Source organism: Porites lutea, chromosome 14 (genome assembly GCF_958299795.1).
Source record: "Porites lutea chromosome 14, jaPorLute2.1, whole genome shotgun sequence".
In the NCBI taxonomy this organism is placed as follows: Eukaryota; Metazoa; Cnidaria; class Anthozoa; order Scleractinia; family Poritidae; genus Porites; species Porites lutea.
The window spans coordinates 17,417,385-17,440,837 of record NC_133214.1 but is presented as its reverse complement, the minus strand read 5'-3'; the positions used below and the strand labels follow the sequence as shown (position 1 = coordinate 17,440,837).

The 23,453-nt window shown below is 40.7% G+C and overlaps 2 protein-coding genes across 5 annotated transcripts; one reads left to right on the top strand and one right to left on the bottom strand.

Moving 5' to 3' along the window:
- Positions 1-1,959: 1,959 nt before the first annotated feature.
- Positions 1,960-7,333, top strand: LOC140925141 (von Willebrand factor A domain-containing protein 7-like). Its single transcript, XM_073375099.1, has 5 exons — positions 1,960-2,325; positions 2,895-3,022; positions 3,438-3,732; positions 4,705-5,505; positions 5,831-7,333. Exons 1-5 carry the CDS (start codon positions 2,079-2,081, stop codon positions 6,460-6,462), a joined length of 2,103 nt encoding a protein of 700 aa, XP_073231200.1. The 5' UTR covers positions 1,960-2,078; the 3' UTR covers positions 6,463-7,333.
- Positions 7,324-22,914, bottom strand: LOC140925140 (REST corepressor 1-like). 4 transcript variants are annotated; one of them, XM_073375097.1, is made up of 18 exons: positions 22,700-22,914; positions 21,705-21,750; positions 21,170-21,229; positions 19,727-19,813; positions 18,494-18,546; positions 17,092-17,170; positions 16,884-16,966; positions 16,150-16,271; positions 16,027-16,059; positions 15,874-15,931; positions 15,300-15,362; positions 15,014-15,126; positions 14,501-14,588; positions 13,976-14,155; positions 13,354-13,411; positions 12,392-12,661; positions 11,309-11,472; positions 7,324-10,354 (listed from the first exon to the last, which is right to left on the bottom strand). In XM_073375097.1, the coding sequence occupies exons 3-18, from the start codon at positions 21,219-21,221 to the stop codon at positions 10,187-10,189; spliced, it is 1,671 nt and encodes a 556-aa protein (XP_073231198.1). In that variant the 5' UTR covers positions 21,222-21,229; positions 21,705-21,750; positions 22,700-22,914; the 3' UTR covers positions 7,324-10,186. The 4 variants fall into 4 exon arrangements, with proteins under 4 accessions (XP_073231198.1, XP_073231197.1, XP_073231195.1 ...); XM_073375096.1 differs by having other exon boundaries at positions 21,709-21,750; XM_073375094.1 differs by lacking the exons at positions 21,705-21,750; positions 22,700-22,914 and adding an exon at positions 21,331-21,630.
- Positions 22,915-23,453: the final 539 nt, after the last annotated feature.

Genomic DNA, 23,453 nt, shown 5'->3' with positions numbered 1-23,453 from the left:
TTCAATCATCACTGAATTCAACATTCAACCGTTTTAAGATGTCTGAATGCACATGCCTTCCCGGTAGCCTGCGTGGCAGGCGTTAAAAAGGGAAGGGAAAGGGAGTCTTAAGCGCGAGAGAAACGTGTTCTCGCGCCCTATTTCCCTTCCCCTTCCCTTTCGAACGCCTGCCACGCAGGCTACCTTCCCGGTTAAGACCTGTATATAGTTCCCAACACGACAATGAGACCTTCTCCTTTTGCTAGTTTTGCTTTCAAAGGATAACGCAATTAGTGAATTACAGAAAGTCTAGAGTTCAGTCGCTTTTAATTCCGCTCTCGAAAAATTAACAACGAAAAATAATATCAAGTAAAAAATAACAAGTCAACATGTCCTTTTTTGGCAAAACTACCCTAGGTATCAGAGGTTCAGTTTTGAACGCGTGCGGCGGTATGCTTTGGTGTCGACAATTATCGGCTGACGGCCGATTCCAAGTGCGGCGACGCCGGAAATCGCGCAAGCAAAGTCTTTAACACCAAGGGTACTCAGAGAAGAGCACGTACTGAAACCTGCCTTGGACTAGCAAAGTTAAGTTTAAGGGGGATATCTCCCTTGGGTTGTGTAATGGGAATTGCACGAAATCCGGAACAAAAGTGGATCGATTTGCAAAAAGAAAACTGTCTTTCTTGGAAAGGAAACTCATGTTCAACAACTTGCACTGTGTAAGTTTTTTCCGTTCAGGCTGAAAGGAAGAGGATATAGAATTACTGCAGTTTTTTTCCACCCTAGACGAAGGTCTAGTGAAATGTTGTCTTTACCACTTTTGCCTATCTGTCATGTACTTTTCGGCTCAGGGTATGTGTTCCTGTTTAGTTGGTCGTTTGCCCGGGGGAAACTGACTTGCCTTAATTTAGAACCCGGGGGGTACTCGATATATCCTTGGGAGGGGAGGTGCGGTCGGGCTCCTAATACCCTGACCCTGTTTAAGACAAAAATCACTGATTTTCCTACCCTGTTTAAGACAGAATTCCGATTTTTGATACCCTGTTTAAGACATTTAACCCGAAACCATACCCTGTGTAAGACAATAATAAATATCGAAACTCTTTCTTATCAGTGAGCCATTGGCAATCACAAAACTATTTACAGCTGTTTAAGACAAAAATTGATAAAATCGATACCCTGTTTAAGACAAAAATCCCGAAAAACATACCCTGGCTGGCTGCACGTCCCCATTAGGTCCTTATAAGGGAGTACCCCCCCCCCCCCCCCCCCCCGATTTAGAATTGCGTATACCGCTGCCGCGACGAAAGGATGATGGTGTTACCAATAAAATTAAATGAAAACTTTTCGGCAGCCTGCGAAAACAGCCGTTTGCCTCTAGGGAAATTTCGCCAGGGGGGAAACGTCCCTGCAGGCAAGGAGCTAATATAAGAGAGACGGCTGTTTTTAGCAGCCTACCTTTTCGATAGACGTTTTCCATTTTACTATTAATTATTGCTTAGGATATTTATAAAAGAAAATATAAATTTTTGGCGAATTTTTTCTCGGCCACTTCTTGGAGTGAATAGGCTTTAAATAAGCGAAGACGGGTAGTCTGGGTAGTTCGAATCGATTCTTTCTACTGGTCTGATTTTAGCTACCCTAATTCACCAAAAGGGATCTTACCCTAAGCACCTCGAAGACTATCCCGATCACACGCGTGTGTTCACATCCCGCCTACAATAGATCACGCAGACAATCCTAATCACGTATGGGAGCATCTCCCCCGGGAAAACTGAGTTGAGGTTAAAATTCCGGCTCCTTTGATACTTCCAAAAGTCTGTCAACCAACGGAAACGAGTCCGTCAGCTCAATTAGATGAGCCAAGTTCCGCTTTGAAGGAGAGGAAATACAGTAAACATTTATTTTTAGCTTAATAAGGGGTGTCGGTTACATTCAGCGCTTGAACCCAATAAAAGGCCGTTAAGGTTAAATATGTTAAGACGTGCTACACCATAGCACGGAGCACTTAGACTAAGAGACTCAGTTCTCAATCATTGTAAAAGTGTGTGCGATCAGGGTTGCGCTACCAGGGTATCTACAAATCTCTTCTAGTCATGAGGAAGGCGGCGCTGCCATGGCTACTGGGCTTCATGAAGTTCACCTTAGCTGCGATACTATTCTTTGGGTCATCGAAAAGCTCAGATGTAGATTTCTTCGACATCGTGGACCAAACGACGGCAGAATATTTGACGGCTGAAAGGCGAGGGAGAAATCTTGGTCGAAGCAGTGGTAGTTCAGCGGCGGTTATTTCCCCGCCGAGGAATAACAAGTACTGGGGAGCATCTATGCAAATTATTAAAGGTAAGATGGTGCGTTTATTGCGCGTTTATTTGATGCACATCAAACCTTTAAAAAATTAACACAGTGCTTCCAATCCAAGGCAAAAATTGGGAGCTCACACAATGAAGACGGCAACGAGAATAACTATTAAAATCAATTCCTCGTCGTTTATAAATTCATCGGGTACATTCCGACCAGTTAAATTTGTCAAACGGGGCGACTGCCCTTTCGGGCGCAGCCTCCCAGTATTAGGCCATTATAGGGAGTATCCCCCCCGGCCCCGATGAAAACGTGGTATTAGGAAAATTTACGCAGTAGTTCTGCAGAGAAAAGGAAATCAATGTATCGACTAGGAAAGGACAGAAACTGTGCAGGATGTGAAACATTGTTTTGGTCGTTAAGTGCCTATCTTTTGCGTTATTGTTGTGGTTATCAGCCGCAATACAACTCTCTAACTCAGCGCTCAGGAAGAAACGACGAAACGCCCACAAATGAAACATGACAAATTTGTTCATACGAAATAGTTTAAACACAAAGTTTTTACCACGCTTGTATGATCAGAGAAAAGCTTAATTTCTTTTCGTTATCAGGAATGAATGAAGCCAAGCGAGAATCCAGGCGTTTATCTAGTAGAGGAAGAAGGAAATTGAAGCAGTCTATCAGAAATGCTATCAAGGACAATGAAATCCCAAAGGCATTAAACTTAGTTGGACATCTAGTAAGTATTGTAGAGAGATCCAATAAACAAAACTATTGAGTTTGCAAACATTTAGGCTTTCCTAACTCAGTCGAATGGGCAACTAGGAGATAGCCTTGAAGTGTTTTAAACTTGGAGCAGAAAATGGAGTTATTCTCGGTTACGTCACAAACAATTATATCCGATGAAAGTCACTGTGACCATAGTAATAATAGTCCCTGCCTCGTCCTCAAGCGTCCCTCTTTGAAATTAATGGGTGATACATTTTTTCCTTCCCGTTTGCTGTCGCGAGTTGAGGATCACCTTTTGGCCGTGTTAGGGTAAATGATCGGAAATGAAAACTGTTTGCCTTCTGGACCTGGCGTTACCTGATACTGATCTATAAATAAAGACGAAGATAAATGACCTTTTTTTTCTCCTTTAATGCTTTTTACAGTTCCGTCCGGAGTGCCACTGTCCTAAGAGTCAAGCCCCCTGCGGACGTTTACCAAAGCACTGCAAAAAGACACCATCCGAACACGAAAACGTGTTCAAACAGCTTCGCAAAATTCTGGGCGATGACCTCGACACCCTACTGGGGCGCGATGGCAATGTGTCACTGATCTTTGTGATTGACACCACTGGTAGTATGAGAGATGAGATCGAAGCGGCAAAAAGGATTGTTAAGGCCATTGCAGCTCATCCAAGGAAAGCCCCTGTCCAGTATATTCTGTCACCATACGGAGACCCTCGTAAGTCCCAATAGTGACCAATAACAATTTTCTCCTAACAAAATCCATACATTTTCAAGAGATAAAGTTATGAAAATTAATAAAATGATCATCAAAGAGAAAATGCCAGGATATTTTATCAAATTCTCTCAACTAATTCTTAAAGGAAATGTATGGAGATCAGTTTGGAGAATTTGCATGTGGATATTGGGGCTTAAAAGGTTAAGAGCGTCGGTGGAATGGCCAAGGAAATTCGCAGTCTGTGATTGGACAGGAGTTCCATAATATGTACTAATTGACTGAGTGAGAGGGTTGAACGGGAAAATATTTGGCTCGAAGTCAGAACGTACGGACCGACCGCATAAAATGCGTATTAACTCAGTCGATACGCTTTTTACCGTATGACCGTTGTTTTTGAATTTTTATGATGGAGCGAAAATACCCGGATTTGTGTGGACTCTGGACAAGGCCTATATCTAATCAATCAATCAATTTAGGGAGTTTAAGAAAAGACGTTTTTGAGCGACGCACGTCAAATCGGAAGTGGACTTTTTACAAAATTCGGCAGTGGTTTCGCCTAAATTTTTGGGCAAGTCGTCTCTATGACAGCAAAGACACCAAGCATTACGCATTTGGCAGTGTCAAGGTACTGCCTCGTACCCAGACGTCTCTCTTTTGATGAAAATGTGCGCGCAAAGGAAGGCGGGAAGGAGACAACGGGCGAGCTTCGCCTGCCGTCTGTACCCTTCCCATGGTCCCTTGCGGTTCATCACCAGTCACTCGTTTCGCGCTCCCCTCTGCCATGCGAAAAACGAAGCGCCTGAGGAGGAGGCTGGTCAAGGTATATTAAAGGGGAAAACACCTCAATTCCGGTTGGCGGGCGTCACTCAAAAACGCCTCACTTCCGGTTGGCGTGCGTCACTCAAAAACGCGCTTGCTTAAACTCACGAATGAATAAAAAAGGTTAACAAAAAAATTTTCTTGTTTTCACAGTTTGGGGAAACACCATGAGTTTCTCAGACGAGTCTTCATTTGTATCAGCTCTCGACCGGCTGACGGCTTTCGGCGGCAAGGATTGCCCTGAACTGGCATTCAACGGGATAATAGATGCTATTGAAATCGGAAAACCAGCGATTACTTCGCCTATGTTTGTGTTAACCGACGCAGGAGTGAAACCTGGAGAGGGACCCAAGTACACGCTTGACAACGCCCTTGGTGTAGTCATGAACAACCTGATTCCAGTGAATTTTTTCTACAGTACAGAGTCGGGATCCTGTGGGACTTTCCAACGACATGAAGCGTTCGTAGAGCTTGTGGACGAGACAGAAGGTTTCGCAATGCAGTTTAATTCCTCGGGCGAGATCATGAAGATGAGCGAAGCGATGGCATTGGCTCTTGATGGTACGACGACGATCCTTGAAGGACGCTCGACTACAAGCCGAGGTCGAACTTTCCGTTCGGCAAGGGACAAAACTTACACAATTCCGGTAGACGATACCATCGAAACGCTTCTTGTTACTTATATCGCCTCAAATGATCCCCATCGTGTGGAACTTCGAAATCCCGCTCGCTTGCCCCAGCCACGAACAGAAAATCTCGCCCAGGGAGGGGTTTGGATTATCAAACGACCCACGCACGGCATTTGGTCGCTCGTTTTCCCAGCTAACACTGGAACACACACTGTCAAGGTTCAATCGACCAGTGCCTTCAACTTGGACTTTGATTACCTATTCTTTGATGGACAGGAACTGGGAGGAGAATGGCACGACTATGTAGCGCAATACCCTTTACTTGGTAAGATCAATGTTGCGTTGCGTTTGATTGAGGCTAATCTGGAAGATATATACCTGAATTCTCCCGAAAAAAAGAAACAAACAAACAAACAAAAACAAAGACATAATAGGAATTAGCTTGCGAGCAAGCACTCCATCTGGGGGTTTCGGGAGACGTCGCGCTAGTGCCCCAGCCGAAAGGAGACGCGTAAGATTTTTAGATACAAGCAACATTTTGTATACAGTAGGTAGCTAGTGATATTTATTTTACTATAAATAGTGTAGGGCTACCGTAGAACTTGCTCTAAACAGAGACAAATTTGTTTTTCGTTTGCTTTTGTTTCCAGGTAGTGACGCAAAGGTAAAGCTTCTAATCCCTTCGAGAAACCGCCTCAATCTGAGTTCCTTGAGAGTGACTCTCATTGACAAATGGGGACGTGAGTTACCAGACAATGTCGAACTGGCCACACCCAGCCTGGAGGGCACCTTCAACCCACCTTTGGTACCCTTTAAGCTCAAGCTTTCTGGGAGGACAGCCATGGGACAATCATTCCAGAGAATATCGCCCAGACTGGTCACCGCCAAGAACCTTAGGCTTCGTCAACAGGGCAGAAAGGGGTACAGTCTGTTGACATGCGGAAGGACACTACGTCTTTATTTTGTTATCGACTACAACTGCGTGGATTGCCGCGACGGAGAAAAAGGCGCGTTCGATATATCTGTGAACTCCTCACTGGTTACAAAGACGCCCAGCGGTGCTTCAACCACGGCCATCTCAGCGACGTATAACCCTGTTGTTTTTGCAATGAGTAGTTCCAAGGCTTTTGTAACAGTGAGGCTCTATACACCTTCAGATGTGACCGGAATTCTCAACAAAATGGAAACCATCCAAGTTACTGCGAGAATGAGAAGGCGTACTCCAACTCCCGCTGACGTGACGTCATTCGTTGACAGTTATAAGGTCACGTGTTCGCCTTGAGCGACCCGTCATCTCCAAAAGAGGTGACAGATTTTCGTGTGACTGAAACACGTAGAAAAACTGTTTCAAAACTGCGCTACATAGCACTAAGTTTAGAAGGCCGCTTCTGTGTATTTGAATGATTGCTAGTAGGAGTCCGTTACACCACAGTGCCCACCTCTCGTATAATGCCTGGCGACTTCGAGTGTTTTCAGATAGAAGAGAGCTTGTTAAAGCAGCGACGACGGCGACGGCAACGAGAACGGCAAAAAAGAAATAGGTTTTATTGGCAAGACAACAACTTTACATGTGCGTTGTCGTTGCACGACTACAACGTGAAAGTAACGAAACACAAGACGACAACTTTCCTTTTCTTTTCCTGAACTTTGATACAGTCCTTTCGAATTCAACTCCAAAACAATTCACCAACATTTGACGAATAAAACGAGATGGAATAACCGCGATAACGTTTAAGGCAGCGCAAATTCACTGCCCAGCACCTGCCAGAGAAATAGCATGTATTCTGGGAAACTACCCCTCTTTCCCTCCCCTCCCCTAACCCAACGTTAGGGCAAAATATTTTCTTAGGTGAAGGGTAGGTGGGTATTTTCTCAGAACCTAACAAAGTTCACTGAGCCCCATGAGTTCAGTAGCTGGAACTCCTGACTGAAGACCAAAATAAGATATGTTTAAATTTTTTGCGTCGTCCCTTTCAAACAAAAATATCGGGCACAAAAAGATATTAACTACCGGTATTTACTCTGTTTTGTTTCGATCTTCCTGTCTTCGTTGTTAGGATCGCTTTGCTGCTTTGTATTTGTCAATGGAAGTATTACCCTTGCTATGTTATAGAATACAATAAAATTGAACAGACCAACGGAATAAACAGAAATCAGAGTATGCTGTTTTATTACACAAAACATGTTGAAGTGACAAAAGGCCTGTATTTAAATTCCTGCAGTTGGCCCCGAGATTAAGGAAAATTAGATTACTATTATTAATCACAGCGAGATTTAGAAGTGAATATTTTTTCTCCATCTCTTTTTCCTTGTAAATCTTTCAGTCTAGGGTTTTACCGCATCAGAAGATTTGTCTACTGTTGCAATAAGAAAAGAGCAACATGCACAGTTGAACTGTTAATATTTTAGGCACAGAAAAACAGCTTTTGCTGCACAAAAAAATTGGAAACACCAGTAGAACAACGACAATAGAGCACAAAGTGGGTGAATCAGAGCGCGAAAATGGCATAGCGAAGTATTATAATGCTCAAAGACGGCAATAAATGAAAAGATATACAGTATAACCTCTCCTTGCGGACACCTCTATAATACGGACACCTCTCTATTACGGACAGTTCGTTGGGTCCCAGAAATGCCAAAAATCATACATTCCTTAACTCTATAATACGGACACCTCTGTAAAGCGGACACTTGGTTCTGTCCCTTTGGTGTCCGTATTAAAGAGGTTTGACTATAAACAACTGGTTTCTCAAAGCCTTGAGATAAAAGTAGCAAAAGATTTTTCCTAGTTGAAATAATTACAAGATCAAAGAATAAAAACAAAGACTACCGTATGCACGAGGGGAGAATTCCCCAAAAGCCACGTGTGCACTGCTCTCCCCACCCCACCCCTGCAAAAAAGATCTACAGGGAGGGGACGGAAAATCTGTACAGTTCGATCCTCGCTCTTTGTAACGAGGTACGAAATACGGAAGCCCAACCTCGTCCCCAGGGCATCCCCTTCCATTTTCAAAGGAAAAAGCCCTGGGCCGAGTTGTTCAAAGCTGGGTTAAGATAACCCCGGGTTAGTACGAGATTTGAATTCAGATTTGAAAGCTTAGAAAGCATTTCAGTTTTAATTCCTTTTGTCTACAAGTTGATAATTGGAAGCTCTAAAAATAGCACAGAAAATTATCCGAGAAAATGCTTTTGAACACAAGAAAAAGAAACGTGGGTTAAATTTAACCCCGGGTTAAGCACTGAATCGGCCTTCTAACAACTGGGCCCTGGAGACCAGGTTGATGGAAGCTTTTCATTATATTCAATTAACTAGAAAGACAAGTCTCGCAAATACCTATCAGCTATTTCTTTTTAGACCACTGAATTACGAACGTGTTTTATGAGGAGGATTATTTGCAATGCAACTGCATGAAAAGGAAAGGGAAATAAATTAATGGACACCGTATCTACAACCTAACACAGTTTACACTACTGTGAGAATGCCACTTGCTTAAATTCCAAGTTTATGTACAGCGGATCTGCGTTCATATGCCTACTGTAAGGCCATGAGAATGTGGCCCTCACATTGCAATAAAAATGCTTTTTTAAACCGTGTATGGAATGAGAAGTTTTGATTCTGACTATGAATCTGCTGGACTTCAGAAATACTTATAATTCAGTGGCGGATACAGGGGAGTGGCCTGGGGAGTCCCCCCCACCCCTTATTTTTAGACCAAAATGAGGTCTGAAGGGGCCGAAAACAAGTTTTGGAGACCGCCCCCTCCCTTATCTCAGGGTCTGGGTGACTGCCCCCCCGCCACGCCCTTCAGTCAAGGTCTGGATCCGGCACTGTAATTTATCTCTTAGCTATCACTTTTAACGACCTCAAAATAGTAAACACTATCGTTTGACAGACTGATAGCTGTTAGCACTTGCGGTACTTACTCAAAAAGAGAGAGCGCCGTAGCCCGGGGGTGCTCAACAAAGTTTTATACGGGAGGTCCAACCCCTTACCCTTTTAAATACCATTTTTGATAGACTTGACCATTTTTTTGTATACCTACTATTGACAAATGGTACCCTTTTCATATACCTCGTTTAGAACTTGCATCCCTTTTAACTGCTGTAAATGCATCGTCTTTGAAGTAAGAATAAATCACAAAACCAGAACATTTTCTTGACAGGTGTGTTTTCAAAAACCAATTTGAAAGCGGAGGTTTCTGAGAGTTTTGGAAAATTAATCTAGATTAACTTTTTCAGTTTGTCTACGTGGCATGAAATTGAGGGCAGTGTTTAATGCAATCTTTCTTCCTTCAGCTTTGCTTTTCAAAAAAAAAAAAGAAAAAAAAAGCGAAAGTAGACGCAAGGGAGCGACGTAATAAAAGTTAGGTTTTCAGGCCTTTATCCCTTCCTAATCCAAATAAAGGAAAACGATAACAATAATAGTAATCAGAATTTTCTTTGTGAAAAAAAAACCTAAAAAATTAATAACGATGGATTGTTGATCGGACGATGTGGCGTTTACTTACGGGCGGCGCTCTTTAGAGTAAATACAGTACCCCCCGGTACCCACCAGGAATTCAACTTGACAATGTGTACAGAAGATAACAACAGAGGACTCCAAAAGGTAATTGTTACGTGTCGTTATGGAAGTTAGACTACGAGCCAGTCTCTCTCTTCTCTTAGTCGGTCGCGTGAAACGCGCAAGACACGAATATGACTTGCGTGTGACTGAAGGTGCGAGACAAGAGAGGCAAGAGCCCTCGTTTCTCGCGTCTTCGATGTTCGCGCTCGCTCGCGCGTGCACTCCCCTCACTAAATCTAAAGAAAGAGAGAGACTGTTCGTAGTCTATAAGGAAATAGATATCGAGTGGACATCAGCTGGGGCCAGAAATTAGTCATCACTAAAACTGAGTGGTCATTAAGCAGAATTGAAATTTTCACTACAAAAAGTAATAATTTGTTGGACTGCAGAACATCATTGTAATAATTGTTCGATTTGATTGGCAGAGGACAAAGTCCCATTGTTACATGCCAGAGCGCGTCTGCCTCAAGGGTGGAGTACCTGAGGAGCTGTGTGGTGATTCAGATCTCCCAATGGGTCCCCCGAGAGGTTTTTGCTCCATCATCTGCTGAAATGCTATATGTGGTGGAGGAGATTGTTGGATCATTGGATTAGCTTGTGGGCGAAGAGGCTAAAGGAAAAGAAAGAAAAATGGCGTAATCAACCGGCACACCAATGACCGAGAAAAGTAGCCTGCGAGCAAGCTGTCCAATTATCGCGAGGAAAGCGAGCCGCGAGAGAACACGCGAGAGAGCGGTGAAGCCGCAAAGGATTTCTTTCCCTGCACCCCGTACTCCCGTCTACTTTCGCGAGCGGCGCTCGCGTGAACTCTCACGAGATCGACACGCGTGGAGAGCTTGCTCGCAGAGTATGTGAAAAGCAGTAGCAAATACCAAATGCCCTAAAAAGCTAGGACTCCCAGAAAAGATGGGCATCTTGTCATGCGGCTTTTTATGGTTCCTAGCCAAAATACCACAATTAGTTTTGATTAGGACAGGCCCAGCCGTCAATAATTTTTAAAAAAAATGCTGCTTCACTAATTCTCGCACTCGCGCTACGCGATTCTTGTAGCGCACGATGCGATTCTCTTCGTGCAGGAAACGAGACGTGAATGGTTACTTAGTTTTGAACGGCACTGTATGGTGGCTTTACCAATAAATTGTCATACAACCCTCTTTCTGTACCGCAGAACACACACACAGTAGGACCCAGGTTGCACCCTGCTATTTAGCGTTTGCTTGCACTTTGCACCAAGAGTAGTTCCGGAAAGTCATTAGTAGCGGGGTTACTAAATTAAAATCGGCCAGCTACTCTAAGTTGAAATTCAGTCAAACTGGACAAAAATCGGAGAGTTTATGGGATAAAAAACCGGTTACTCTCCCCGAGAGACCAGCAACTTGAAATGTTAATAATGACAGCCCTAGCAGTTTTTTCTTTTTTCTTTGGAGTGTTTTGGATTTTGGGAAGTTACCACTTTTGAAGACACGGCACCATGCCAGGTACAAGGCAGGAAAGCGTAAATTCAGTGAACAAATAATAGGAGATGCGACATTTCCGCCAGCCTCAACCTTTCAAGAACACTTACCTGCGGTTGAATTGGTCGCACCATGGGTTTAATAAGTGGAGGAGGACCTTGAAGTCCACCCGGGTTTGACCTTGGGACTCCCGCCTGAGGTTGTAAGGGGGGAGGATGTCGCTGACCCTGTGGTCCTGAGGGTTTCAACAGTGGCGGTGGTTGACCTGGAATGCCTAACAGGAAAAGAACCATTATTGCTAGTGGTGGTGTGAATGGTTTCCTTTAATCCTTACATTTTGACAGGTGTGAACTTTCATTTACAGAAGTATATTTTGTGGTTCAATTTTGTCCTTGGTTTAAATTTCATTTCCTTTTGTTGTTGGGTATGGTAATGTATGATAATGAGTTTGAAACAATGAAGAATAAAATTTCAACCAAGGATAAAACTGAACCACAACATATCTTATGAATCTTCCAAAAAGATCATGCACTCTCCCATTTTCAGAACTATGAGAATATACAGCCAACTCTTTGTTAATGGACACTTTGGTAAAACGGACACCTGGACATCTCTCTAAGATAAACACTTTGTGGCAGTCCCAAAGGTCTGTGTTTTAGAGACAGTCGACTGTATGTGGTCTGTAATGGTTGTTGTTTAGTAGACAAAAAAGTAACATCCCCCAAAAAACTGTGGCTGTATATTTTCTTGTGGAAGAGAGAGAGAACGTATATTAGATCAAGAGTCATTCATGGCCCTATTTCATTCACATGTTTATAAATTCATTGATATCTATATTTTGGAGGGTGGGATGAATTCTTCAGAAAGAATGCTCACGGAGAGAGGGGGTTGTTAAAGCAAAAAAAAAAAAACTTACCCTGGGAGGGAAAGGATGGAAAAGCTCTATCCTGTCTGGGAGGGGAGTTTATAAATTTATTGATCTCTATATTTTGGAGGGTGGGATGACTTCTTCAGAGAGAATGCTTACAGGGAGGGGGGTTATTGGAGCCAAAAAGAACTTACCCTACGAGGGAAAGGATGGAAAAGCTCTTACCTGACTAAGAGGGGCGTTTTTATCTATATTTTGAAAGGTGGGATGACTTCTTAAGCAAGAATGTTCGGGGGGAAGGGTGTTGGAGCCAACAAAAACTTACCCTGGGAGGGGAAGGATGGAGAAGCTCTGTCCTGACTGGGGGAGGAGTTTCCACTGCTACCAGCTGGGGAACCTGACATGTGCAGCACCTGCAAATCATCGTCTTTTCTGTCACTGCTTGTGATTCCCTGTTCAGCTTCGTACTCTTCAAGAACTTGCTGTAGATTGAAACGTCTCTTGTAATTGACAAAGAAATTGCGGCACTGACTCACGCTCTTGTTTCCTAACACCTCAGCCATGGCTTGGAAGTCTTTTCCATAGCGTCTCACAGCTGTTGAAATGTCAATAATTACCCTTTTAAGCCCCAAGAGTGACCAACATCAATATCCAGACATCATCAAGAAAAAAGATTATGTGAATTACAGTGCATTGAAATGATTCACGACCAAAGGAGAAATGCCTTGCCCTTTTATCAAATTCTCTCAACTACTTCTTTAAGGCAATATATGGAGACTAGTGTGAAGAATTTGTATGTAGATATTAGGGCTTAAAGGTTTCACAAAGTCAGACCTGCAGCAAGTTCAGATTAGAGACACGGAAAGACCCAATAGGTATAGTTGGCCCTCAACATCAGCATAAAGACAATGCAAAAAAAGTAACAGTGATATTCAGAACCAAAAAAGCTAATAAAAGGAGGTTCAAATTAAGGAAGGGAAGAAACAAAGAAAGCATACCAAAAGACACACTCCACTATGTATTTATGGTCATATTTTGAGAGAACAAGGCTTGATAACAAAGTTCTGATTAAAAACTTGTTAAGCAAACAATGAACTATTGAATTCTGACATCGACATTGCATTTAATCCCTGAAAAGGGACAAGAGGTCAGAGCTGCCATCTGACAAATTGAGATCCAGTACTTTGGTCCCAATATTGCTTACAGTTTTGTGACCATCACCAATTTCATTGCTGTTTTAATATTAACTTTGTGAATATCTGGGCTGGCTGTGAGTGTAATACATACATTGGACGGCTAACAAAAGCTCTTCATTTGACCATCTGGCATTATTCTTGATATTTTGCTAAAAAAAGGGACAGGAAAAATAACACTGAGTGAATTCATAATTAACAGCACAAGCAACAGAATAGCTAACAGCAAAGTGGAGGTGAGTGGATCTCGTCATCATCATCATCATCACCAACATCATTCTCATCATCATCATCATCATCATATGCATCTCACTTTATGTAATTTTATAATTTATGAAAGTTTACATGTAACACTTATGTCTCAACCATTGTTGTATTTTTTTTCTTTTTCTCTTGTTGATGGCATTGTGATTGTTTCTATGTTACCTTGCAATTTTTTTCTGTGGTTGTAATTTAAATAGCGTACATCGAAATTTGTTTGGATATTTGGTGTTTTGTAATGTTTTTCAAGTACTTTGTTAAATTTTTGCAGTGTTTTTGTTTTGCATTCACTTTTTAACAGTGAAAAATTAATAAAAGCTTTTAAAGTAAAAAAAAAGTCATCATCACCATCATAACACAATGTACTGTGACAACAGAACTTGAACAAAAATGCACTCTTTTATCGTCCCCCCTGGTGCAAAGGGTCACAATATGGTGCAGTTAATTTTACTTACATCTCCTGGTCTCACAGCTTCAATTCCATTTTCAATCTGGGACTTGTGCTGGCCTATCGACTGTTTGTTCATCTGTACCTGTCTCTTAAGGTTCACTATTTCCATCTCTAGAGGTCGCACATGGCTATCACCATGGGTACCAGACACTGCAGTTAGGTACTCTTGTGACAAAACCATTCCCTAGAAGAATCAACAAAATTTAACAAGTTAAGCCACATTGAGATAATCCCTCAAAAACTCATGAAATTTTACAGACGTTTGTATAGTGGGGAGCACGAACTTGCCCCCCACCGTACAAAAATCTGTAAAATTATGCCGCTATATCTTTTATTAGTTTTCAACGAATCACTTTCAAATTGGCAACTTTACTGACTTTAAGGATTTTTTTTCAGCCATGTCGATGGATTTTTGCTAACTGGTGCCAGTCACGAACGCGTTGAAAAAACCGTGAAACGGTCAATTGAATGGAACAAAATAACCACTTAAACCAGTGAAAGGAGACTTTATTTTGCAGGTAATACAAACCTTTGGAGCCTTCCGTTTAACTTTATTTCCCCTGTGGCCAGGCCTAGCTTCCTTTCCTTCATGTCTTGGTCGTAGTGTTCCAGTTCGTCTGCAAATAAGACCAGACTTGATAAGTGTGGCAAATCAAAATGTACTTTCACACATCTTCTTTGAAGGTTGAACAGAAAATAACATGCCCTGATATTTTGCAAGTTGTGCAGTTTTTTTTCTGAATGGACCTCACAAAGGGGCTAGCCTCCCACGCAGACGATCTTAGGTTTTTGTCATTTGTCTTTCTGTCCCACAAACATCTGTTAAAATGAGCGGTTACAAACATAAACCAATCACAGCACACTCTTTACTCAGGTGCAACCTATTTGTGGATAAGTAGGGTAGTTGTAAAAACCTATATAACATGTCTGTGCAAAAAACTTACAGAGAATCAAACGATGTTACATGCAGATGATACTTTCTACACATGTAAGTCAACTACTTGACCTTTCTTAGACAATACAGGTCACCTTAGAGGTGTACCTTAAAAATTGATAACAAGCACTGCACAAGTTTCCTTTCTGAGTTGCATGAAGTTGCAATGATTGGGATTGACAGTTCACACAAGGACCTGAAATGGTCGCTGCAGTTGTTCCCTAAAAAAATAAATGACAGTATAACAATGGCTTTATTATGACACAACAGTTGAAGAAAAATAATACATACAACCAAATACAAATAAATCACAAAGAAACATGATAAGAAGACCTAGTAAAGGTGATTAGAGTGGAGTGATTAATTTTCAAGATCATTTTGTTTGTATACTTACTTGAATTGTAGGTGGTTTGGTTATTAACTTCGGTTTAGTCTGGCCATTTGTTTGTCTTGTTTGCTGTAAAACATAAAGAAATAAAATTATAAGGCACATCTGAATGATCACACAACATTATGATCCCACATAGAATTAATTTAATGCCTTTTTCCCCAACATGTTCAAATTTACTTTCATCTGATCTACAATATTCATTCAATCCAACATATTTTCTGGAGGTTCTTTTTTCCTGATTTTCACTAAATCTGTACTTGTTTAGCCAAAAATGAAGGCCAAAAAGTTGAGTAAGCATGATCCGGGATAAAACTTAACCAAGAATGTTTTGGTGTATGACATTAATTTGCTGTGTACTAACTCTTCCCCCTTTTGCCAAGGAAAGTTTTTCTCTTTTTCCTTGGTCCATTGTAAACTTTTCTGATGGCTGAAAGATGACTTTTCAGGGGTTTTTTGTGAATAAAGCACTGTTGCATTGCCATGTCATTTTTTGGTAGACAAATGGCATTCAGTGTGTGAGAATAACAGTTACTGGTCCAGTAAAAAGTAAAACTGAACAGCATTGAAGAAACTCTACCTCTTTTTCAGGTTCAAAGTCACTATCACTGGAGTCGCTATTGTCACTTTCTGGATCACTGGTTCAAAAAGATATTAACAAAGTGGTAAGAAAAACACTGTACACACTATAAACAGTACTAAATTATAAAAAAGTCATTCATCTGATCTTCACCTTTGAGGATGATGATTGAAAGAAAACACTTTTCTGCCAAAATAAAATGGGAGGCCCTTAATAAATTTGTATACTGTTAGGATTACTTTCCAAAGTCGGGGCTTCCAAGAAGACAAAACTCACTTGACTGGTTCTTTTTGAACAGCCATTTTCTTTGCTTGTCTATCAATCAAACTTGTCCTACTTCTTGTTTTCTTCCATGAATAGTAATACTTGACCAGAGTGGCAATTGATTTATCTGGTAACTGACAAGAAAAAAAAGACAAAGGTTTCAGAAAAAACAAGTTTTGAAATGCAGTATAATAATTTTATTACTATAATTAGAGGAGGTGTAGTATGTCAATTTTTTAAACTGTAATTTAGAATGCATTACAATCCATTAGTTCAACAAAAATGCCAAGAAATGCATGTGCTATGATTAGTTAGTCAGAATGATTCTCGGGTATTATATTTCTGTGAAGCATGTGTGTCACACACATGCTTTACAGAGATATTCAAGCATGCAAGCTACATCACCAATAATTCATTAACAATTTTATAAAAATATAAAGTACATATGACTTGGTAATTACTAAGACAACACTCAAGAAGTGTGCGAAGCACTGAAAACCTAATCGACAACTCTCTCATATCTTTAATAATCTACATGCTTATCTAGCTCAACAATGCACTCATCCCATTTTTTTATTTTGTACTATGGCCATGTCTGGTATTTTTCCATCTTAATTTCACCCAACCACTTGTTTGAAGTTCCTTCAATTTGAAAGTAATTTTGCACATTACCAATTAATGGCTCAAAATAATTAATAGTGACAGACTTCCTTTCAAGTGCTCAACAATGTCAATGATGTACTTACTATTTGCTGAATTCGTTTGAAGCTTTTTCCATGAGAACTGTAAGCTTGTTCAAACAGGATCTTATCTTCCATAGTCCACTCATCTAAAACAAAAGTAGTTAAAGTTAACTCAAGCAGTCACCTTTTGCATTGTAAATGGTAAATGCTTTGTTTACAGTGGAAGAGTACTTGGTTGTGACAAATGTTAATAAATTGATTGATTGATTACCTGGGAATGGTGTAAAGTTAGCCAAATCAGTTAGTGATTTCTCAAGGTTATGCTTGTGCCAAAACAACATTCCTAATGCCTGAAAATGACAAAACATTAATTTTATTATACGTTACACTTAAAATAGCAAAAGCCTTTAAATTGCATGATACATGTACAGCATGTATGCTGTAACATTACACACCCATGATCACTATTCACTGCATCAATACACAGCAGATATGTGAGAAAATACATGAACAAGGCAAGTGGAAGCGTGTACTGGCCGAGCAGATAACATTGCAAAATCCGAATCTGGCAGTCTGGGGTTCAAGCCTCGCCTGCCGCGTTGTTTCCTTGGGCAAGGAACTTTACTCCACTTTGTGTCTCTTCATACAGGTGTATAAATGGGCACAGGCAACATACTGCTGGGGGGAGGGTAACCATGTGATGGACTGGCATCCTGTCCAGGGGGAAGTAGCAATACACCTAGACATGCTTCATGCTAAGGAAACCAGGATAAGCTCCAGCCATGTGGGCCTTTGGCTCGTATGCCCCTTAACCATACATGTACAAAATGTACATGTATTTCACTGGCTAATTTCAACACCCCTTTACAAAACACTGGCACCCCTTGGCTCATTCTCCAACAATCCCTCCCAGAAAAAAACTGGTGACATTTCAGTAACATCCCAGATCAGTTCAACAGCATTTACACATCTGTACAGATTTAAACATGTAGATCTACATGTATTTAACCTTTTCAAACTTAATAGAGGTCTATGAAAAAAAATTCATAAAAATTATATATTTAAATTTGCATTTCTTTACTAAGATCCAAGAATAGATGTTGAATCTAAAGAATTCACAGTCCGAATACATTCATCATCAGATCAAAACTTACGTCAACTCAAGTTATGACAGAGATCTTTGGGACCCGCACTAAGTGTCCATCTAAGATTGATGTCCGTCTTATAAAGAGTAAAGTAAAAGGGGTAAAGAAAGTCAGGGACCAACTTTACGTGTCTAGCGTTTTACCGAGGTGTCTGTCTTTCAGTCAGGGCTTCTGATAAGTTGCGGAAAAAACAGTCAAATTTTTCGGGATTTTCAGAGACAGATTCACGGAAAAATCAGCTGAATTCACGGAAATTTTCGACGCTAACTTCCCCAAAAAACAATCAGTTAAAAACGGCCGATTTCGTGGGAACTTTCTGGGCAAATTTGATTTACCTGAATTCCGCGGCTCTGTAACCGCGTGAAATATGAGAAGCCCTGTTTAGTGTTGTCTGTTAAGAAAGAGTTAACTGTAAACCTGAAAATTTGGGTTTTTTGATCTATGTACTTGCTTAAGCAGGGACAGAACCTATGGTAATCTTAGTTCCACCCTTAAATTGTGCACTTTATTAACTGCTTGTGAATGTACCTGTTCAACGTTGTACCCATGCTTGTCTTTAGCAACCAGCACATAGTCATCCACTAAAAGGTGAAACACAAAGCTATGTGAAACTTTAAGTCAGTGTAATGGCAAATCTCAAAAACCGTGTCCGAATTTACAAGCACGATTTCCTAGACAATGGGCAAATTTTAGTCAGATACTGTCCAATGACCAATACAGCCCTGTAATCCCTTTTTTCTCTCCATGTGTCTGGGTCACCTTCCGTGCAGGTGGAAGTGTTTTTACTTGTGCGCTCATACATATGCTCATTGTAATATTATCAAGCATGCTTGCACATTTTGGTTGTGAACTGGGGGCTTACATGACATTTCACTAGCTGGGATGTAGAGTGCCTTGTGAAGAAGAGAAGCAGATGCTAAGAAACCAGGTGAAAAGGAAAAGGAGTTTTACTGCCTGACACACAGACAAGCTGTAGCTAGCATGTACTAGCCCAAAAATCATTTCAACCAGCACCAAAAACAACAATGAGCAGGACTGATTGCAGCTCTTCTGTGATTTACATTCCCAGAAAAATGTCACTTGCCCTTCAGGCAAGTTAAGAACAGAACTCATTAGCCTGACAGCAGAATCCACTAGCCCCAGGCTAACAGACACTACTTCCTCTACACACTGAGTAGACAATATAAGGGTACACTGTAAATGATCTAATTTATTGACACCCCTTCTCAAAAAAACGCCTGTTGTCTAAAAAATGCCCCCTCTACAAGGCAAAGTCTGTATTAAATGCCCCTCTCTAATAAACACCCACAAGAGAGTTACACCAAAATACTAGGAATTAGCAAAAAGGAGAAAATCATTCAATTTATTTAGTTTTTTGCTTGATGAATGTGCATTGCATCTTGTTTCATGTCAAGTTCAAAGTAAAGATAAAGTCAGGATGACAACACAATAACCCTAAAATGAGGATTCTGATAGTGAAATTGAGATTTGAAAGAGTGAAATGGATCTCTACACAGCCCAGATGTAGACATTGATGGACTGGATATTTTGCTATTAATTTACAAACTCTCTGGATATGTTCATTGATAGTATATTAGTTTTGAAGAGGTCCCAAAAAAGAAAAGAAATGCCTTTCTCTTTTAAATGTCTCCTGAATGTATCTATTTAACACTCCCTCTCAGATTGTTAAAAGTAAATCAACACCCCGCATGTCTTTTTGATCATTTATGCTATAAGACTGTATTAAATAATAACACCCACATTTTGAATTTGGGATTTCCTCTACAGGTGCCCAAACAAGAAGTGCATTGTGCCGAAGGTTTGGGTCATGCTTGGCCTCTTCTTTGTCTGAATAAAAGCGAAACAAAAGATCCATGAATAATAGAATAGAGTTGTTTATTCAGAACCCCTTGCAGCTAAGAGCTGGATAACAGGATTGTGCGCAAATTACACATAATTAACATTTAACTTGTGACAAAAAATCTAAATACTTCACAGATACAAATTCTAACAATCTTTTTGTCTTACAAATTTTGTTATTATAGTTCCGGCAGCTTCGTAACGAGTACGAGTGAATGGTAGTTACCTTCCACTCATGGCAAGGCCAAACACAGGGTTGGATAGTTTTAAATTACGTATAAATGATTCGCAAGCAGCAGCCCTACGGTCTTCTAAAAACGGCAGGCCACTTAATATCAATGCCTCATCATAATGTACATTTGGAAGAATTATCCTAAGGGCGCGCTTTTGAATTCCCTCCAACGCATCAGACATACATTTTGGCACCTTTTGGACTACTTTCATACGTTACTAATATGAAATTTGAGGACTGGTACTTGTGTTTCACACAGTGTAAGTGACCAAAGACTAGTTATCTAGATACTCATAATTACACTGAGGATTTTTTATCATAAAATTGAATATGAAAGTAAATGATAATAAAATCATTATCGTTACTATTATCACCAGAGATGTCCTCCTAGGGTAGAATTCCAGCAAGGCTTATGGCCTTGAAGAAGCGACAAAAGACAGAGGAAATAACAACAAAAAACACAAAGATGGGTTACAATGAAATGACAGGTCAGAGGCATCTTAACCACCCCCCTTGCGCCCCCCCCCCCCCCACTTCGCCTGGCCCCCAAGAGGCCCCATCAGGTCATTCAAAAATATTTTCCCAGAACTCTCATCCCTTCCATCCACTTATTGTCAACCAACAATTGCAACTTGACTTCAGCGTTTTCACCAAAAAATTCTTACTTTGGAACTACTACAGAAATGTAAGTGCGTTTAGAAGTGTATGACATGTCTTGGCTTCTAAGACAGCGAAACTGACATCGGAAAAATGAACGGCTTTAAAGTTACACAACATAAAAGCCAAGAAGCTCGAAATTTACAACTTTAAGAACCGCAAAGACACGAAACCTGCCTTGATTTAAAATACAATTTTTTAAAAGCAGCTGCGATATAAAATGATTTTCCATAGCGAGGCTTGAAAGGAAAGTTAATGTAGGATATTTATGCGCGCGTCGCTCGCCGGCCGGTAATTGAAATACTCGAACTCGTTGTACGTAAGCCAATTATTCGACCCTTAAGGTAAGAAATTCGCCACAAGCTGCAAGGTGAAATAATTACCGATGCCTATTTTCAGGAAAGGACTAAGATAATTAATCATAACAGAGCCTGTTGGTTTAATTTGCAACTTACTCTCTGAGACAAGATCGGGAATGACGGCTTGGTATTCTTCTCCAACTCGCATACCGGGTTCTGTTGGTAAAATGTCAGAAACAACGATTATTTTACCACGGCGTTTCCTGGATAAGAGCAGATTTCCCTAAGTACATCATTTGTGTCATTTGAACTCTAACCGTGATATTCCCCATCGCTATCGCTTTCCGTCTTGGACACGTGTTGATTGTTGTCAATCTCCATTTCATCTTGCCCGTCTTTCTTCCCATCCACTTTCGGATGAGCCATGATCGACGTTCTCGTTTCCGAAGCCATGGAAAAGACTTTACAGATTCTTAAGACACTAAAACTACAGGGATAAGTTCAAGGATGGCTAATACCGGCTTAAAAGACGATGCCCGTGGAAAATAAAAAGAAAAATAAAGCGATTTTCCCACTTTTCCAAGATGAACGGCAAAGCTTGGCCTGACGCAAAACAGCGTAGGTCACGTGTTAAGCTTCACGGTAATTTATGATAATTTCGAGCTAGATAAATTATACTGGAATGTCTTACCTACCTCTCAACGACTCCTTCCGGTATTGAGGATGTCCGTTCTTATCTGTTTAGAATCAATTCATAAATTTTAAAAAATAGAATGTTCCGGTGATTGCATCTCAACACAGGCCCAAGAAGTCACAATAAGTTCTTCAATCTGTTCAATATGACGATATTATATTAGCCGTGGCTAGAGGAAGTGCCATGTCTATCCGTACCTCAACCAGTTGCCTAGCGCTTTTGATAAACCACATGCCGTTCTATGTAAATGCCTGTCAAACATTGATCAACACCGAAAAAAAAAAGCGGAGAAATATTTTACGCTGTAAATTATTCAAAGACGCAATGGGAAATTCATCACAGCAGAAAGGCAGTGCAATTTTCGCAAATACCTAACTGATATTAGAAGCAATATGTAATTGAGTACTTTTTGGAGAGCTCCTAGTAGTAAATAATTTATTTGTAAAGATGTGTCTGGTGTACAGATACCTTGAGGGATTAAACAATGCAATAAAATGAATCTACCTCGGTGAAAAAAAAAATCGAACTTTATGTTACACTCAAATCCGAGGAAAGAATTTACTACGAGTGAATTCTAGAAACTTTCAGGGCATATCAAGTATTCTAGAAAACAACCTGAACCGGAAATGAATCCGCTACAGAAATTTATCAAGAACCGCGGAAAAAATGTTCCCCTTCACGTAGGATTCAATGATTCGCGTATCAATTCCCAGACCAAGAGTGAAATGCCTTTTGTTTTACAATTCGAAAGTAAAGAATACTTTTCGAGCAGGGCCAATAGAGTTTCTATAGTCACGAAATTTCTAGTCATGTCGCTTTAAATGTCATTTCAGAGTGGACGCGGCGTTAGAAGGTGGATGACGAGGTTTGGGGAAAATGAACGTGAAAGAGGACACTAAAGTATAAATCTAAATTGAATATTAAATAATTGTGTGAAATGGTAAGGTTGGCCTACTTTGAGGTTAACAATTACAGTCATATTTACATCCCACCTCCTTTCATTCTCCTTCAAACTTCTGTTCAGCCGACAGCTACGTTTTCATGTACGATCGAATTCTTTTTTAACTTTCCCGTCGATGGCTTCTCGCGAAGTTTCCGTCGTTTTGTCGAGCCTCCAGCCTAACTGGTAACCATCCGCTTATCCGCCTGTCCGTGTGTATTTATGAAGTCATATATTTTAACATCCACATGTGTGCATGTATGTAAATTTCTCGTGGTATTCAATGCCATTCAAGCGTGACCAAAAATCACGTGTCAATTTACATCTGAAAGCCCTGATTGGCGAATATTAGCGCTTGGATGATCTTTCAAGGAAACAAGCAGGTAATGAGTTTATACCGATATCCTGAACTGATTAAAGGATTTAACTGAATAGTTTAACGGAACAGTTTTTTCACTGAGACTTTTTTTGAAAAAGTTTTTGAAAAAAACTCCACTAAAACTGTGAAATCAATGTAGTTGGAAATCTTCGGTTGGTTTTCGGTTATGTTCGGTTTTCCTTCGGAAATCCCCTTCAATTTCACCACCGAGTCAGAATGATAAGCACGACTTTTTCACTGTGCACCAGTCACTAAAAGCCCCGCCTGCTCCGGACGGGACATGGGTGGTGGGGGGGGGGGGGGGGGGATAGGCCACAAGTTGCCTCAAGCCTCTGTTTGAAAGCAATGCTAAGTACGAAGCCATTGACATGAAAAAATTTTTTTCTATCCTCAAGCAAATAACACTCATTTTCTTAAGAAAGGTTTT

Coding starts and splice junctions, on each gene's coding strand:
- LOC140925141 (XM_073375099.1), top strand. CDS start 2,079: ATGAGGAAGGCGGCGCTGCCATGGCTACTGGGCTTCATGAAGTTCACC. Junction 2,326..2,894: donor ATCTATGCAAATTATTAAAG/GTAAGATGGTGC, acceptor TTTCGTTATCAG/GAATGAATGAAGCCAAGCGA. Junction 5,506..5,830: donor AGCGCAATACCCTTTACTTG/GTAAGATCAATG, acceptor TTTTGTTTCCAG/GTAGTGACGCAAAGGTAAAG.
- LOC140925140 (XM_073375094.1), bottom strand. CDS start 21,466: ATGGCTTCGGAAACGAGAACGTCGATCATGGCTCATCCGAAAGTGGAT. Junction 15,363..15,873: donor ACTTTGAACCTGAAAAAGAG/GTAGAGTTTCTT, acceptor TATGTTTTACAG/CAAACAAGACAAACAAATGG. Junction 14,156..14,500: donor TTAAACGGAAGGCTCCAAAG/GTTTGTATTACC, acceptor TGATTCTTCTAG/GGAATGGTTTTGTCACAAGA.